The 19197-nt window shown below is 49.6% G+C and overlaps 1 protein-coding gene across 3 annotated transcripts in view; it reads left to right on the top strand.

The window, feature by feature from the left end:
* The window catches only part of PGPEP1 (pyroglutamyl-peptidase I), a 37221-nt gene extending 18345 nt beyond the window's left edge, over positions 1-18876 (top strand). Inside the window, exons 3-5 of one of the 3 annotated variants that reach the window (XM_068979521.1) lie at positions 4404-4520; positions 9620-9852; positions 14420-18876. In XM_068979521.1, the coding sequence (XP_068835622.1) occupies positions 4404-4520; positions 9620-9852; positions 14420-14531 (462 nt within the window). In that variant the 3' untranslated portion in view covers positions 14532-18876. Of the gene's footprint in view, positions 1-4403; positions 4521-9619; positions 9853-14379 lie in introns of all 3 variants that reach the window. The other 2 variants (XM_068979520.1, XM_068979522.1) reach the window with 2 other exon arrangements.
* Positions 18877-19197: the final 321 nt, after the last annotated feature.

The raw sequence follows: 19197 nt of genomic DNA, 5'->3' as shown, positions 1-19197 counted from the left end.
GACCCTATGGACTGTAGCCCACCAGGCTCCTCCGTCCATGGGATTTTCCAGGCAAGAATACTGGAGTGGGTTGCCATTTCCTTCTCCAGGAGATCTTCCCCACCCAGGGATTGAACCTGTGTCTCCCACACTATAGGCAGATGCTTTACCGTCTGAGCCACCAGGGAAGTCCTTTAACCCCTGGACCTCCAGGGAAGTCCCAAATCTTGTTATTTTTAATGTGTGGCCATTCAGAATAATCGCCCTGGGCATGCAGTGTGCAGAAACAGGGTGAATATTGATAAAATCATGGGAATGGGAACAGGGAGCACAGAGCTAAAACTCCCAGCTCTTCTCAGGGGTTCGATGGTGTAAAAACCAGTATGGTCAGGTAGAGATCGTGGCGGTGTGCCAGGAGCACCAGGCCTGTCTCATCTCTGGATCTGCAAACCTTTAAGGAAAGTCCCCGCTGCTTCCCATCTCCACAGACCGGGGAGTTGAGAGGAGAAGGGAGCATGAAGAATAAAAATATTAGTGACCGAGAAAAATGATTGTGCAAGGAATTACATATTTTACAAAGGTTTTTCTTTAGTGTGTTGTAAAATAGATTTCACATAAAATATAACCGCCTTGCCCCCCAGCCATCTACCCACCAGTGTCGGCAGCTCACCGTGCACAAGTTTGCATTCTGCCCTCATCTCTCCAGCTGTGGAATTTCTTGGGGGGGCCCCTCCTGATCTTACACATCACTGGGCTTGGCAAGAGCATTGGGGTCCTAGTTGCTGGTGTTGGCATTTGAGGCCCCCCGCCACCACCCTCCAGATGTCCTTGTCTCCAGGTGACCTTGACACACCCTCTTTGGGAAGCAATTTGGAGTTACCTGTCAGTGAGGGGAGCTTCCCAGGTGATGCTAGTGGTACTGTAAAGAACCTGCCTGTCAACGCAGGAGACATAAGAGATGGTTTGATTCTTAGGTTGGGAGCATCCCTGGAGGAGAGCATGGCAAGCCACTCCAGGATTCTTGCCTGCAGAATCCCATGGACAGAGGAGCCTGGCGGACTACAGTCTATGGGGTCTCAAAGAGTCGGACATGACTGAAGTGACTTAGCACACAGCTCATCAGTGAGGAGAGACCCGCCTTTCCTGGACGCTCTCTAGAGCAACTGCAGTCGACGGGGCACAGAGTTGGAATAGCGTGGGTAGCAAGGTCAAGGGGACTGAGAAGAGATCCTGCAGCCGCCGCAGGAGATGCAAGAACTCACCTCTGGGGACTTCCCCTGGTGCTCCTGGAGCCGTTCACCTCTGCCTGGGGCTTGAACCCATGCGCCGCAACTTGAATCAGGCCAGAACTCACGGTCTTACAACTGAGATCACAGCACCTGGTTTAAGGACTTAATGAAGCTCAGGCTCTTGAGGTCTCATGGCAGAAAGAATTCAGTGAGAGACAAAGTGAGGCAAGAAGTAGATTTATTAGTGTAGGATGCTTGGAAGAGATGCAAGCGGGCAAGCAAGGGAGCTCTGCCCTGAGGATTAACTGGGCTACAATTTTACAGTCAGAGGAAAGGGGCCGGGGAGGACTGTCTCCCTCGAGTAGATGTGAGGCTTACATCACTAGCTCTTCCTTCATTTCGGGCAGGAGAATATCTGACCCTCTGAGGTCAACTCAGAATATTGTGATGCTTGTTCAAATTGGGGGAAGGGTGGTGGGGTTCTCCAGCCAGCACTGAGTCAGTTCAGTCTCTCAGGGGAAGGGTGGTGGGGCTCTCCAGGCGGCACTCAGTCAGTTCCATCGCTCAGAATGTCAGGTCTCCCTGTCCATCACCAACTCCCAGGTGGCGCTAGTGGTAAAGAACCCGCCTACCAATGCCAGAGACTCCAGAGACACGCGTTCAGTCCCTGGGTAAGGAAAATTCCCTGGAGGAGGAAATAGCAACCTGCTTTGATAGTCTTGCCTGGAAAATTCCATGGGCAGAGGAGCCTGGCGGGCTACAGTCCATGGGGTCACAGAGTCAGACGTGACTGAGCATATATACATACATAAAAGGGTGGTGACATTTTTCTTCCACCTAATGGCCTGGGGCATATCTCATGCTTTTATTTTTGGCTTTATAGTTAAGCATGCTGTTTCATTCCACGACATTCCAATAGCTTACATGAGTGATCATTAACTTACAGTAATCTCCCCAAAGTTCCTCGGTCTCCCTCTCTACTCTCTGTCCATAGCCCCCTCCTGGAACTTCCACAGTCACCTGCATAACTATCCTATTCTGTCCCTGCCAGTCCAGTGGTTAGGACTCCACAGTTTCACTGCCAGGGGCCTGGGTTTGATTCCTGGTGGGGGAACTAAGATCCCAGAAGCCATGTGGCATGGCAAAAAAAAACCCCCAAAACCCATAAAAACTCAACTCTAGTGAATCCCACAAGTGTTAGGTACCCAACTCTTTGTGACACTTTGGACCACAACCCACCAGGCTCCTCTGTCCATGGAATTCTCCAGGCAAGAATATTGGAGTGGGTTGCCATGAACTTCTCCAGGAAAATTTTCTGGGTCTGCTGTGCACTGGGCCTTGTGCCAGTCTGGGGGAAGAAGCCCAGTCATGAGCACTGCCACACTGAGAATCTGAAGAAAACACCTGTTTCCCCAGAAAAGTACCCCTGTGGTGGTCCATCAATAGCCCTGTTTTCCAGATATTTATATCCATGCCTGTGTGCTCAGTCAATGCCCGACTCTTTGCAACCCCATGGACTGGAGCCCACCAGGCTCCTCTGTCTGTGGGATTCTCCAGGCAAAGATACTGGAGTGGCTTGCCATTTCCTCCTCCAGGAGATCTTCCCGACCCAGGGATCGAAACTGCATCTCTTGTGCCTTCTGAATTGGCAGGCAGGTGGATTCTTTACCACTGAGCTGCCTGGAAAGCCCCATTTATTTATGTAAATATATATATATATATAATATATGTATATCCATACATGTATCTATGCATATAGATTTTTTCCATTATAGGTTGTTACGAGATATTGATTATAGTTTCCCGTGCTATACAGTAGGTCCTTATTGTCTGCCTGTTTAATATATAATAGTTCATGTATGTTAATGCCAAACTCCTAATTTATCTCTTTCCTTGACCCCCCCACCCCCTTTGGTAACCATAAGCTTTTATCTTTGTCTGTGAGTCTGTTTCTGTTTTGTAAATAAGTTCGTTTGTGTCATTTTTTTAGCATCCAGATAAGTCATAAGGATAATATCCTCCGTCCATGGGATTTTCCAGGCAAGAGTACTGGAGTGGGGTGCCATTGCCTTCTCCGAATATCGCTTATATCATGCAATATTTGTATGTCTCTGTCTGGCTTACTTCACTTAACATTATAATCTCTAGGTCCCTCTACATTGCTGCGAATGAGGTTATTTCATTCTTTTTTATGGCTGACTAGCATTCCATCTATATACATATATATAACACACACTTCTTCTTTATCCGTTCACCTGTTGATAGATATTTAGATTGCTTCTATGTCTTAGCTATTGCGAATAGTGCTGCTATGAACACTGGGGTCATCACAGCCCATTTTTGTTTATCGTCCATGATGTTCTTGCACCTCTTCATTCCCGAGATGGTTAGAGACTCTAATGAGTTGGGTCCATCTGTAAATATGTTGGGCCCTGCTATGTACCATGCACCAAGATCATAAATAATTCTTAACAGGTATACCAAAGGAAGACCATAATAACAAAGAGCAAAAATAAAAGTAGTGATGGTAGCCAGTATTATTTGAGCGCTTATAATATGCTAAGCATTGCATCACTGCTTGAAACTCTTGAGAGTGAATTAGTTCCTTCAATTATTGCGACTACCTTGTGAAGAAAATACGTCACTATCCCCATTTTACAGACGAGAGAAGTGAGTCAAAGAGAGGTTAAGTGACTTCCCCAAGGTCACACGTGTGCTCAGTCACTCAGTCCTGTCTGACTCTTCACGACCCCATGGACTGTAGCCTGCTAAGCTCCTCTGACCATGGGATTCTCCAGGCAAGAATACTGGAGTGGGTTGCCATGCCCTCCTCCAGGGGATCTTCCCGACCCGGGGATTGAACCTGGGTCTCTTGAGTCTCCTGCATTGGCAGGCAGGTTCTTTACCAGTAATACCACCTGGGAAGTCCAAGGTCACACAGGGAGGGTTCAAATCCAGGAGCCTAGCTTCAGAGGCCACAGCACCATGCTGCCGCCCACGGAGATGCTGAGAGAATGGGTGGAGGAGGGGCTGAGGGAGGAGCTTTGGGGTGGATGAGCACGGGTACCTTCCTGTTCTGCCGTGAATCAGGAGCCCTGCTTGTTTTCTGAGGACAGATCAGCTTATCCCCAGAGACTGTGTTATCCCTGCAGCCTGGACCTAAGGCCACAGCGTTTCCTCTGCTTTTGCTTTCAGGAGCTGGAGAAACTAGGGCTTGGGGACAGCGTGGATCTGCATGTGTATGAGATCCCAGTGGAGTATCAGACAGTCCAGAGGCTCATCCCTGCCCTGTGGGAGAGGCACAGTCCACAGGTGAGTGGGGCACAGGTGAGGGGGGCACAGGTGAGTGGGGCACAGGCAGGCGCTTCCCTGTCAGGATCTGCAGGTGGTTGGCCCAGGATGGATGGTTTGTGTGGCTTTGTTCCTGGTCTGATCATGTGGTTGACGCCACAGTCTTATCCCCCCAGGTGCCACACTTTTCCGGGTTACCCTTGGAGGTGAGAGAGGAAAGCAAACATCTGAAACTTCACAGAGGCTGATTCTGTCCCACTAGAGCTCTGTATCAGTCACAGCATGTTTCGTTATAAGTGGCAGTCTAAACACACCTCGACCCAGCTTGAGCATCAGCGTCTGTATGCTTCAGGCATAGCCTGATCCAGGTCCCCACCCAATGTCATCAGCCTGCTCTCTTGACCACTCATCTTTGCCTTGCACTTCGCTTGTGTTTTGGCAATGATAGGTGGCTGCTACTCAGCCCCTCAGCAAAAAGAGAACACCTGTCTTCCAAATAATTCCCGGAAGTCTATAGCTGATTCTCATTGGCCAGCTTGGATCACGGTCCAGTCCCTGAGCCAATCATGATTGGCTGAGGAAGAAGGAACGCTGTGATTTGTGAAGCCTGGATCCCACATGCCCACTCTGGTGGCCAGGGGTGGTGTCACCTTTCTCTAAGCCTCCTAGAATGTGCAGGAGTCGGGAGAGGGGTGGTGTTTCACAAAGGGAGAATGGCTGTGGGAGGGAGCTGTGGTTTTTAACCGCATGTGACGGATTTGAGGCCAGACAGGCAGGGATCACACCCTCCTACCAGAGGTAGCTGTGGCCCAGCCAAGACCCTGGGCACAAACTGCATAGGAACTTGGCTGGTATCTCTGACAAGTGAGGTCCCAGTCTCCTATGGGGGCCCCAGTTTTCCACTCTAGCCTATTATTTCATATTCTCCAGGGCTGGCTAGAGGCATCTTCCTTTTTAAGGAGCCCTCTCATTGCCCCTCAAGTGGAGTTTGCCTGTGTTTACCGAGGGGGACCTGGAGGCTTAGCGAGAATTGGCTGAAGTTTCTTTGAATGAGCTTTTCCTCTACTGTGTCTATGCAGCCCTGCCTTATTCTAGTTAAAAAGACAACCTCATGCATGAAAATGTTTTTAGGAAACTTCTCACCCTACAGAATGGCTTCCGCATGCCTCAGTTTCCTTCTGTGACAGGTGGAAATAATAATTGTCAAGATTCAACCCAGCACAGATCAAAAATATTAAAAAAAAAAAATCCCAGGGAATTTCCTGGTAATCCAGTGGTTAGGACTCTATGCTTCCACACCCTGGGTTCCATCCCTGGTTGAGGAGCTAAGATCCTACAGGGAGTGCAGTGCAGAAAAAAGAAGAATTCCTGAGAGTTCCAAAAAGCAAAATTTGAATTGCCTTGAGTGGGAAGCTATTTATTGACATAGTGTTTACATTCTGGTAGGTATTATACGTAATCTGGAGGTGATGTCATGTATACAGAAAGATATGAGTAGGTTATGCAAATACTAGGCCATTTTAGATAAGGAACTCGAGCACCCCCAGATTTTGGTATCCAAGGGAGGAGAGGAGACCTGGAAGCTATCACCGATAGATACCAAGCCAAGGGGTGACTGTAGTACTGAAATTCTACCACCCAGTTCAGTGTGTGTAGGGGATTATCCGCACACCATGAGATTCCTGGACAGCAGCTGGGAGTCCTATAGCTCAGCTCAGTTCTCACACCCCAGGACTGCCGTGGCTCTCTAGTGGTTAAGATTCCGCCCTTCCACCGCAGGGGGTGTGGGTTAGAGTCCTGGTTAGGGAACTGATCCCACATACCTTGGGTGTGGCCAGAAATATAAAAAAATAAAAAGAATCAAATTCCACAGGTTAAGGACTGCCCTCCAGATGCCAATCTTTTTTTTATTGAAGTACAGTTGATTGACAATGTTGTGTTAATTTCTGCTGTATAGCAAAGTGATTCAGTTATACACACACACACACACTTCTTTTTAAAGCTATTTTCCATTGTGGTTTATTATAGAATATTGAATATACACGTTGTTGTTTATCCATTTTATATAGAATAGTTTGCAGATGGCAGTCTTAACTCCAGGTTGTTACCTGTGCTTCTGTCCAATTGACTTTAAATCAGATCCCTTCTTTGGGTTGAGTTAATTTTGCTGAAGCGGCTCACTACTCAGGAACCCATTTACTCACTGGATTACCAGTTTATCATAAGAGAACATAACTCAGGAATAACCACTCAGATGAAAGAGATGCACAGGGCAAAGTATGAGGGGAGGTGTGTAGAGCTTCCACGCCCTCTCTGAGTGCCCCACTCTCCCCAAATCTTCATCTGTTCGCTAATTTAGAAGCTCTCTGAACCCTGTTGTTTAAGGGTTTTATGGAGGCTTGATGACATAGGCATGACTGATTAATTGTTTAGCCACTGCCGTCTGGACTCTCTGTCCGGGGCCTCTCCCGTCCTCTGAGGTCTGGGGGACAGGGGTTGGAGTTGAAAGTTCAGTGCTCTAATCATGTGGCTGGTTCCCCTGGCAACTAGCCCCCATTCTAAGGTGCTCTCCGGACGTTATCTCACTGGACTTCCCTGGTGGCTCAGCGGATAGGAATCTGCCTGCCCGTGCAGGGACACAGGTTTGATCCTTGGTCCAGGAAGATCTCACAGGCTGCAGAGCAGCTAATTTCGTGCACACAACCACTGAGGCCCGTGCACTTAGAGCCTGTGCTCCGCAAGGGACGCCTCTGCAGTGAGAAGCCGGAGCGCCGCAGCCAGGCGGGAGCCCCCGCCCTCTGCAATTAGAGAAAAGGCCCACAGCGGGGAAGACCCAGTGCAACCAGAAACAAATTTCAAAAACATACTTTTTAATTACCTCATTAACAAAACAGGGGATTTCCTTGGCAGTCCAGTGGTTAAGATTTTGCACTTCCCTTGCATGAGGCATGGGTTTGATCCCTGGTCAGGAAACTAAGATCTCGATGCCACGTGACCCCCCAAAACACACAGCAGGACACCTTTATTGCTTTCATCACTTAGGGAACTCTAGGGGTTTTAAGAGCTCTGTGCCTGAATAGTGGAGTAAGAACAAATAAATGTTTCTTTTTATAAGATTTTTTTTTTTTTTTGGATGTAGACCATTTCTAAAAGCTTTATTGAATTTGTTACAATATGGTTTCTGTTTTATGCTTGGCTTTTTGGCCGCAAGGCATGTAGGATCTTAGCTCCCCAAACAGGGATCAAACCCACACCCCCTGCACTGGAAGGCGAAGTCTTAACCACTGGATCGCCGGGGAAGTCCCTATATTTCTTACTATAGATCGGAATATCACCAGTACCAACATCCTGAGTTTGTGGTGGTGATGAGGGAGACGAGGCCAGAAGGGTGATAAACGGTTCCTTAGCCTACCCCAGGATTTCTCACCCTCGCTGGGGCCAGAGCCTTCCCTGTGATGGGCCGTGCTGCGCACTGTAAATGGGGCTAAGCACCTTACCTGGCCACCACCCATTAGATGCCAGGAGGTCTCTGTCTCCAGTTTGGTACCCCATAATGTCTCCAGATACCGCCACAGCCCTGGTTGAGAACTCCTGGCCTACAGTGGGCTCTCAGCAGTGGCTGACTGATACCATGGTTACTGTCATCACTCACATTTTCACACACGTGCGTCTGCCTAGACAAATGTGCCCACCTGCGAGTACTGTTTAAGCAAGTGTACTCCATGGGTAGGGCTTTCCGGGTGGCCCAGTGGTAAAGAACCCGCCTGTAGAGCAGGAGATGCAAGAGATAAGGGTTTGATTCCTGGGTCAGAAAGATCCCCTGGAGCAGAAGATGGCAACCCACTCCAGTATTCTTGCCTGAAAAATTCCATGGACAAAGGAGCCTGGGGGGCTACAGTCTATGGGGTCGAAAAAGAGTCGGACGCCGCTGAGCGACTGAGCGTGCGCTACATGGATTCGCGGGACTGCTGTTAACAGTTGACTGCCAACGAGGTATTTTAAAACAGCAGAAATGTATCTGCACACAGTCCTGGAGGGCAGAAGTCCGCAAGGACAGCGGAGCTGCGGCTCCTTCCAAAGGCTCTCGGGGAGGCTCCTGCCTGTCTCCCAGCTCCTGGGGCTCCAAGCGTTTCTTGTCTTGTGATTGCCTCACTCTGTCCTCTGCCCCTGCCTTCACGTGACTCTCTCCTTCCCTCTCCCTCTGTCCCTCCTCTGTGTGTCTCCTTTAAGGGCATTTGTCAGTGGATTTCGGGTCCATCCAGATAATCAGGAGTACTTCATCTTGAGATCCTTTACTTAAGTGCATCTGGTGTGACCCTTTTCCCAAAGAAGGTCCCGGTCACAATTTCTAGGTATTAGCACAGGGACAGACCTTTCTCGTGTGTGTGTGATGGTGGCAGAGTCACCATTCAGCCCTACAAAGTATAACCTGCAGCTGCCGGTTCGTTTTTACATTCACAGGAGATCACCGTGTTATCTGGTGCTGCTGGCTCATGGAGCACCAGGTAACAGTGTTAGTGCCAGGCAGCCCGTAGCAGATAGAGCAGCCCAGGAGCTTTTAATCACACAGGTCATTAAAAATTCTCCCTCAACGTTATTTTAATAGCTGAGTAGTATTTAGTAGTTAACATAGCCATTCTTCTATTATTAGGCTTGCTATTCATTCCATGGTTTTTTTTCTCATTTTTGTAAATTATACTGAAGTGACCATTGGCAGATTATTATCTCTTTGACTATTTTTAGGTTAGATTCTTGGAAATTATACTTTACCTTTTGCATCTGGCAATATGTCTTGAAGATTATTCCATAAAAAATTGCCTTGAGCATAGTAGCTCATAATTTATTTAGTCAACCCCCCTCCCCATGAATGGCCAATTAGATTGTTTCCAGTATTGTGATGACAAAGCTCCTATGAACATCTTGGCATATTTCACGTTCTTGCATGTTTCAATCAGCACATCTTTCTGTAAGAGTGATTGCAGGATCTGTTCCAGCAGCAAGATGTCAGAAAGCACATAACCACCAGCAGAGCTCTGTGAGGATACTGTCCTCTCCTTGGCCTGGGGGGATTCCCCAGCCCCATGACCAGACCTTATTAAGCTGTACCCATCTGTCTGCAGCTGGTGGTGCACGTAGGAGTGTCAGGCATGGCAACCGCAGTCACACTGGAGAAGTGTGGACACAACAAGGGTTACAAAGGCCTGGACAACTGCCGATTCTGCCCCGGCTCCCAGTGCTGTGTGGAGGATGGGCCTGAAAGCATTGACTCCATCATCGACATGGATGCTGTATGTAAGAGGGTTACTACGCTGGGCTTGGATGTGTCAGTGACCATTTCACAAGATGCAGGCAGGTAAGGCACCATGGGGCTCCTGTGGTGTAGGTGTGAATGGGGTTTCCCTCCTGTCAGCCCAGGCTGAGTGTTGAATAAGCCAAGTCTGTTTGACTGTGACCTCTTTGGGCCAAGCGCTAACTTATTTATTTATTTAGTTTTTAACTTTTGGAAAGGTCCTTGATTTACCACTTGGTAGACTATTTATTTATTTTTAATTTTTTTTTAATTATGAAACACATTTACAGGAGACTTGGAAGATACAGAACAAGGTTACATATAGTTTCACTATGTGTTAGTTGCTCATTTGTGTCCAACTCTTTGGGATCTCATGGACTATAGCCTGCCAGGCTCCTTTGTCCATGGGATTCTCCAGGCAACAATACTGCAGTGGCTTGCCATTCCCTTCTCCAGGGATTTTCCCAATCCAAGGATCGAACCCAGCTCTCCGGCATTGCAGGCAGATTCTTTACCACCTGAGCCACTAGAGAAGCCCAGTTCCTTTATATATTACAATTATTTTTTAAGTAGATAAATTAAGATTTTTGGTTGGAATTTTAATATCAAATCTTCAAAAATTAATAGAATGAATATACAGAGAAGTAGAAGGATATAGTAGACCTGAAAAGCACTGTGAACCAATTCAACAGGATTAAGATTTATACAATTTTCACAGAGCAGTAGGATACAAATTCTCTTCAAGTTCCCATAGACTGTAAACTAGGAGACACTGGAACATATCCGGGGTCATAAAACAAGGTACAAAAATTTCGTGGCCTAAAGGTATTGAAATCAAAGCACAGACTATTTAAATAGTATGGCCGAGAAAAGTCTTACATGACTGAAGTGACTTAACATACACACGTGCTAAGTCACTTCAGTCATGCCCAACTGTTTGTGACCCCCTGGCCTGAAGCCCGCCAGGCTCCTCCATCCATGGGATTCTCCAGGCAAGATTACTGGCGTGGGTTGCCATGGCCTCCTCCAGGTTTCTTCCCGACCCAGGGATCCGACCAGCCTCTCTTACGTCTCCTGCCCTGGCAGGTAGATTCTTTGCCACGGAGCCACCGGGCAAGCCCAGCACACACACATAATACTTTACACAGTAAGCTTTACATAGGATTTCACAGTACATCATTCTCAGTGTGCATAAGGCACACAGCTAAGTACGTATTGATAACAGCCCCATCTGCAACTCACTCTGTGTGACTCTGCCCGCTTTTCCCAACCCAGGCCCCTGGCATCTCCTGGCCGTGGCCCCGGCTGCCTCTGCTCTACCTCCTGCCGCCTCTGCTCCAACCCTGATGGGCCTTCTCCCCTAAGCAGCCAGTTTCTGTATTAGCTTCCTGTGGCTGCTGTAGCCAGTGACCATGTTGGTGGCTTAGAACAACAAACGCTTATTCTCTCCCAGTTTGGAGGCTAGAAGTTCAAAATCAAGGTGTCAGCAAGGGCTGGTTCCTTCTGGAGGGCCTGAGGGGGCATCTCAGACCCTCTGCTGGCTTCTTCTGGTGGCTTCTGACAACCCTGAATGTTCCATGGCTTGAGATACGTCACTCCAAATTCATCTCCACATGGCTTCCTCCTGGTATATGTCTTCACATGGCCTTCTTACAAGGACACCATCATTGGATATAAGACTTACCTTCATCCAGTGTGACCTCATCTTAACCAATTATGTCGGCAAAACTCTATCTCCAGATGAGGTCACATTGTGATGTTCCAGGTGAACAGAAATTTGGAGGAGAAGCTGTTCGGCCTACTACAAAGTCTTTTATGGATTTAAGGCAGATGAAGCCCCTAACTTGCTTAGCTCTCCCTGCAGTCCCCGCTGCACTGCAAATGAAACCCCAACTCTCCGCCATCCGCAGGGCCGGGGTGGCCTGGCCCCCGTCCGCCTCTCCAGCCTCCCCTGCCTCCACTCTCCCCTCGCCCGTTGCCTTCCACCCGCAGACCTGTGTCCTCCCGTCCTCACACGCCTCAAGCTCACTCTGGCCTCAGGGCCTTTGCACATGCTGTGGCCTCTGCTCAGAACTCACTTCCCGCTGGTAAGATTGTTTCAGGTCTTAACTCCACGTGTTGGCTTTTTGGGAAGGCCTCCGCCGCCTCCCAGACTTGGCTGTTCTATGCGCTCTCGACACCAAGTGCCTCAGTTTCTCAACACCGTGTACACCTCACCAGCCCAAAGGCAGCAGGTAGCAAATTCAGTGGACAGAATGAAGAAGTAACTGAATTTACCATCAGTCTTTTTTTTCTTTTTTTAATTGAAGTGTAGTTGACGTACAATATTGTTACAGATGATTCACAATTTTAAAGGGGTATATACTCCATTTATAGTTATTATAAAATATTGGCTATATTCCCTGTGTTATACAAGATGTGCTCTATTTTTGTAGCTTATTTCACACCTAATAGCTGCACCTCTTCATTCCCTACTCTTGCATCGTCCCTTCCTTCTCCCATTGGTCTTTTTTTAAAACTTTTCTTTTTTTTTTTTGAACTGGGCCACACACATTGCGGGCCCTGTCAATGAAAGCCTGGAACCCTAACCATTAGGCCACCAGGAAACTCTCCTGAAGCTAATTTTAAGTTGCTCAGAGAATTCTGAAATATATTTTCATGTGTTCCCACTGTGAAAGATTCTCTTGAACTCTCTCTCTCCCCACCTCACTCCCTGCCAGGGGTCCCTCTGTTAAATCAGACTGAAATCGTGACACTTCCTTCTTAGCACACGTGTTTCTGTGCATGGGTAGGACACTTCGTGCGCTGCTTCTGCGTTTGCTTCTGCTTCGCTTTGCTTTTCTGTGGATGAGGTTATACGGTGTGGACTTCTCGAGAGTCCCCTTCCTCGGTTTCATTCGTGGGCGTGTGCTCCGGGTCTTGGTGAGCTCTGTCTTCCTATGGGCCCACCACATGCCTTGTACCCCACTGTGCAGCTGAACCGGTTTACCAAGTCATTCCTCTGTCAGTGGGCGGGCTTCCCCGGTGCCTCAACTGGTAAGGAATCCGCCTGCGATATGGGAGACCTGGGTCAGATCCCTGGGTTGGGAAGATCCCCGGAGACGGGAGTGGCTACCCACTCCAGTATTCTGGCCTGGAGAACTATACAGTCCATGGAGTCCCAAAGCGTCGGACACGACTGAGCCTCCTTCACTTTCACTGTCAGTGGACATTTAGGTGGTATCTTATTCTATTCAGGCCTCTATAACCAAAAAATCCCAAATGGGTAGCTTGTGAACACCAGAAAGTTATCGCTTATAATTCTGGAGGCAGGGAAGTTCAAGATCAAGGTGGCAGCCCGGTGGCATTCTGATGGAGGCCTTCCTACAGGTTGCAGACTGCCGACTGGCTGTGTCCTCCACAGGGTGGAGGAGTTTGGGAGGGGACCCTCAGTGTTCACATTCTAGCAGTTTGCTTCCTGGTTTTCTGTTTTAACACATCGTGCTGCACCAAATGCCTTGCTCATCATTCTGCTCTGGTGCACATGGTTCCTGAGATAGATTCTAAAAACTTGAAACATCAGGTCAAAGTCTATGCATTGTAATTTTTTAAAAAATTAAAGTATAATTGATTTACAATATTGTATTAATTTCTGCTGTACAGCAAAGTGATTCAGTTATATATATATATACACCTTATCTATCTATATATATATACACCTTATCTTGGAGAGGGCAATGGCACCCCACTCCAGTACTCTTGCCTGGAGAATCCCATGGACGGTGGAGCCTGGTGGGCTGCAGTCCATGGGGTCACTAAGAGTCGGACACGACTGAGCGACTTCCCTTTCGCTTTTCACTTTCATGCATTGGAGAAGGAAATGGCAACCCACTCCAGTGTTGTTGCCTGGAGAATCCCAGGGACGAAGGAGCCTGGTAGGCTGCCGTCTATGGGGTCACACAGAGTCGGACACGACTGAAGCGACTTAGCAGCAGCATATACCTTATCTACGTGTGTGTGTGCATATGTGTGAAAGTCTCTCAGTCATGTGCGACTCTTTGCCATCCCATGGACTGTAGCCTGCCGGGTTCTTCTGTCCATGGAATTCTCCAGGCCAGAATACTGGAGTGGGTAGCCATTTCCTTCTCCAGGGAATCTCCCCAACCCAGCTATTGAACCCAGGTCTCCCACATTGCAGGGGAGACCCATCTGAGCCACCTAGGAAGCCCGTATCTATGTGTATGTGTATGTACATGATATATATATACACATATATTCTTTTTTGTATTCTTTTCCATCATGGTTTATCACAGGACATTGAATATTGTACACCTGTAATTTTACTAGCCTGCCAGATTGCCCTCCCCTGGGGCAATTTGCATCCCAACCAACAGCATCTCATATTGCTTCTTTCTCCACATATACACCAGCACTTGGAGTTATTGTTTTGTTCTGTTTTTTCATTTTTGCTGCCTGGGGAGGGAGGAGCAGTATTCCATCTTGCAGATGACTGGTGAGCTTGAGGGGCTGTCTTCTGACGGATTTGGATGGAGCATTCACTCTCTCACCCCATTTTGGTCTCCCTCCCGTCCCCAACGCCTTATGGCTTAGGTACCTCTGCGACTTCACCTACTATACTTCACTGTACCAGAGTCACGGCCGCTCAGCCTTTGTTCACGTGCCCCCTCTGGGCAAGCCGTACAATGCAGACCAGCTGGGCCGGGCGCTTCGGGCCATCATTGAGGAGATGCTGGACCTCCTAGAGCAGTCAGAAGGCAAAATCAACTGTTGCCATGAACACTGATTGCTGCTCAGGCCTCCCAAGACCTCATCCTGCCAAGGACCCTGAGAGAGATGTCTGCCCTCCGGGCCCTGACCAGGAAAGACAAGCCCATCCAGTGGGGGATCTGATTTGGATCAAATATGCCAGCTTGCACACCTCCTCTCCCTTTTTCTCTGCATAAGCGCTGGTTGGTTTGAAGGCAGCAACTGAAGATTTTTTTTTCTATTTCTCTTTGCACCTGGGGATACAGCTGGGGCAGTCAGGAAGCTGGGAAGTCCTGATTTCTACGGAGAACCTCAAAAATGTGGATCTCTGCTCTGGTGGATCCCATGGCTGGGGCCAGCTGCTTTTCTAAGTCTATGGTGGAAGGATTCCAGAATTCCCTCTGTCCATGACTGTTTTTTCCCCAAATTGAAAATCCTCCTGAAGACCCTTGGCCCTGATCCATGTCCCAACAGCCTGGACAGCTCCGGCGAGGACCAGCTTGGGATCTGGCATGGGTTCTTTTTCTTTCTTTCTTATGCTGTTTTTAAAAGCAATAGTGCCAGTTTGGGCACAGAGTTATTTATATTCCCTTTGGTTAAAATGAGGGCTTTAGTCGAACACAAAAGTGTCTTTTCTCTTTCCTGGACTGCACCTGCTTCTGCCTCTGGCTTTGAACACTGGACCTACATTTTTTGTTTTTTGGGGTGACATTAAGATCCCCGTGTTCAGCGGGGGTGGAGGCTAGGCCCTTGGCCAGACCACGGGGAGAGGGGGTTGCTGCTGCCCCAGGAGCCTGAAAGGGTTGCCTAGTCCTTTCGTCCGCCGAGCTGTGAGCTGCACTCGCAGGGCCTCTGGAGCTGGGCCGCTGGTGGGAAAGCAGGCTGTCATTCCAACACGCACTTTTTTTTTTAAACATGTAAAAGTGTGTAGCAGCTACAAACCTACCCCACATGCGGCCTGGATTTTCAGTCTTGGTCTTGGGGACCAGCTTCTTGTTTTCCTTAAGAGGGGGACAGAATGGAGTCTGGGGGCTGAGCTCCGTGTGTGCTGGTGTGTTTGGCTGGCAGGGCCGCGGGGCAGCCAGTGAGCTTTTGTGTAGCTGGGTTTTGGACATGCCTTGGACTTGGTAAATTTTTATCTTACTTCCTGATGACTTTGAACTGACCAGCCAGGGATGCGCATCTCCCAGGAGGCAACTAAATTCAGCTGGACCTTGACACCCGTCAGAGAGAGGGGACTGGCAGCCACAACCGTGAGGACAACAACCGTTTGGAAAGTATTCTTCTGTTTCTCTGGAGAACACGCAGCTGCTCCCTCTGTGTGAGGCGTGCTGGTGTCTGATGTGTTAGATCATGGTGGTGTTTCCCAGCAGGCGCTTCTTTTGAAAACAGCTGAGATTTTTGTTTTGTTTTCTTAAATGTTCACCCTCTTTCCCTCCTGTTCCGATGCCCAGGGTAGTTGCTGCCTCCGCTGAGCTGCTGTGTCCCTCGGAGACTGGGTTGCTGGGTTTCTGAGTGAAATGCATTTTCTGAGTCCTGTGTTTTCCCTGGAAGGGAAGCGTGATGTGGGGTCAGCATACGGCAGTGGGTGTGGAGCGTGTCCTGCAGGGTGAAATGATCAGGGCCTTCTCCCTCCTCCACGCCAGCCCTCCCTCTTCCAGAAACTCCTCCTCCACACCCCCAGTCTGCGTTTGCAGTCTCCTGAGGAATCTGGAGGATGCCATTGCATCCAATCAGCCAGCCAGCTTCCGTGAGCAGAGCTTGTGGCTCTTTTAAATGAGGGTCTCCCAGAGGTCCCATTCAGAAAGGCATTAAACTCTAATGAGCTCTGTTCTCCAAAGGTCTGATCTGGGCGACTCTGACGGAGAAGTGGATCTAGGCAAGTTGGAGAGGGGAGGGGAGCTGGACGTGAGTCAGGTTTGAGCTAAGCTGGGTACTCACAGGAACCCAGACGCACCATCCCCAGGTTCTGCATGTCCATCTTTCTTTCGTCCTCATGTCTTCTGTCTGTTTAAAGCAACGTGAGATTCAGCCACTTAGAGACGTAACTTACCGTCTGATCATTATCGAGTGTGTGTGTCATTTTCTGTCCCTGCGACGGCGTTAGATTTCCTCAGCGAGCCAAGCCAACACCTTGTCCTTTTCACGATGCCGAGCATATAGCTCGTTTTTATTTAATTAGACAGCCATTAAATATTTCACTCGCTCCCTGCCAGCTTTTTAATGTTCCTGTTTTTAATTACTTTTATCTTTTTCCTTTTGGGCAAATTCATCCATTCACTCCATGGCGTATCTGTCTGCATTTGTTGGGTCCTGGACTGAAATGTCCTTGTGTAAGAAAGGGGGGCCAAGTCCCATTACTTCTCCCTTGTCATCTCAGAGTCTCAGATTGTGGGGGTGGAGGGGCGCAGAACAGGCCAAAGGATAGTTGTGTGAAGTGGGCACAGCCTGGCAGATACGAAGGTGAGCGATGCCAGAAGGGGTGGGTGCAGTGAGTGCTAACAGTGGAAAGACGGGCTGAGCGACGTCGTGGGAAGGGTGGTGGAGGAGAGGTGAAAAGTGCTGCTGGAAAGTGGAGGGGGCCCTGTCTCTGATAAGCTCCTGGGGCGGGTACAGAGGTGGGGGCGGTGTCCGGTAATGGCATCTCCCTTAGGGTGCCAGAACCTCGGCCCCTGTAACTTCATTCTTCTCTCGGCCCCTTCGCTTCCCCGCTTCCCACCAAAGAGAAGGTCGGCGGTCTGTACGTGAGTATGTAGTTTGAAAAAGAAGCTTAAAAGAGTGGATAGAAAGCAAGCAAGGTGGGAAGAAGCAGCGATCCCAGTGGGTGAGCTGGGCTTGCTGCCACCCGACTTGTGTGGCCCAGTCAAGAAACAGTCAAGGTCCCAGCCGCTGCGAGACAAGGGCCCCGGGGGGCGGGAACCCCCAGTCAGTGCCACGTTTTGGGGAAGAGGTCAGACTCTGACCCATAGTTTCAGCAAGAAAAATAGTTTTTCGCTACCCTGCTCTTTGCTGGTGTGAAAACTTCTCGAACAGAAAGGACCTGCTCAGGGGGCTGACTCAAAAAGTATACGTGTGATGCCTTTTTGTCACCTTGGAAGTTTCTGCCGAGAAGCCAGGCCAGAGGCTGTGCCTGTGCACCCCCCAGGCCTGTGCTCCCCGCCCCCTTCCCAACTCAGGGGTACCTAGGACAGGGAGGGGAGCTGCTCCTGGAAATCGGCCCTCCACACAGGCCTCTTGTTTCTCTGCTGCTGTCTAGACTGTTGACCTTTGACCTCCCCGCCCCTTGGAGTGTGTGAACCCAGAAGTCCCTTGTCATTGTCTGGGTTGGTGGAACAAAGCCTCATTCTTCTCTGTGGCCCCAGCCTCCCCCCGAGACCACTGGAAGCTCTCCTGAGCCTGCAGCCGGCATGGGGCACTGATGGAGGTGCCTCCCCTCGTGGCCACGAGCCCCATAGCCTTCATCCACAGGCTTCTGTGGAGCCACAAAGGGCTTTGGTTTTATATCTCCAATTAAATTTCCCTTCTCCTGGAACAAGTGCCTGGTAAAGGGCCTGGGGCTGCCTCTGGGAGGAGAAGCGTCTCTATTTCCACAGAAAGAAAGTGTGTTAGAGGCCAGGATCCCCCTCACAACTCCACGTCTTGTGAGTCGCCTCTTGGATGAATGCCACTCAGAGACCCCATTCTCCAGTTCGAGGGCAGTGGTCGCAGCTGAGTTTCAGGAGCTCCCAGACCTCCAGGTGCTCCAGTCCAGCCTGAGCTGCTCCCCTGACTTGAAATCCGTTTCCCCTCCTCCCCTCCTCACCCAAACCTTCCCTTCAGCTGCCCAGAGATCCACAGAAGTGCCTGCCCCCGCAGCACACGTGCAGCACAGAGAGGGGAGACATGACAGGAGAGAGAAACACCCCCAGACCCGAGCTCCCCGATTCCCTGGGTGGGGCTCACCCAAGCCCTTCACAGGAAAGGGACCTGGGCCAGGGGTTTTTGAGTCCTGCACACTTTGAGGAAGCCCCAGGGAAAGCTGGAATTGGGCTCTCTGCCTGCAAGGCCCGGCTGGAGGCCACGAGAGATCCATCTGGGTCTTGGGGGTACCTGGCATGCTTCCAGGGCCCCTTCCATATCTCAGGTTTCTGTCTTGCCCCAAATCTCTCTCCAGGAAGAACCCTGCTTCTTGGAGGTGACCCTGTGTCCTGTCCCCAAAGGAGAGACCAGCCCCTGCAGCCTTGGGGTGGCCTCTCCCCGACCCCAGGGAGACCCCTTGAGTGCCTTGTCTGAAAGCCCCATGTCTGGGACCCCAGGCCGGCCGAGGGTCTGCTGGACTTTGCTGGTGGCTAGGCCCTGGGACACCCCAAACTTGACATCCCAGAAAGCAAATAAAACAGTTAACATATGCAATCTCTTGTGTGTCTTTATGAGCAGCTGGCGTCCACCAGGGTCACCCTCAGCCTGGGGTTATCGGCTGGCAGAGGGGGCCCCAAAGCGCCAGAGTTTCTGTCCTTGGCGTGAGAGCTGGTGCTTGGCTTGTAGTGGCTGCCGCGAGTGTGCCGAGTGGACGATGGTGAAAGCATTTCTGTGCTGAGTGTTCCTCCTCCTACAGCCAACCCCCTGCCTTTGTTTTGATGCCCAGAGAGGCTGAGTAACTTGCCTACAGTCACACAGCCAGGG

Source organism: Capricornis sumatraensis, chromosome 9 (assembly GCF_032405125.1).
Source record: "Capricornis sumatraensis isolate serow.1 chromosome 9, serow.2, whole genome shotgun sequence".
Classification (NCBI taxonomy): Eukaryota; Metazoa; Chordata; class Mammalia; order Artiodactyla; family Bovidae; genus Capricornis; species Capricornis sumatraensis.
The sequence above is the reverse complement of the archived record's forward strand: the minus strand, read 5'-3'. Positions and strand labels throughout refer to the sequence as shown.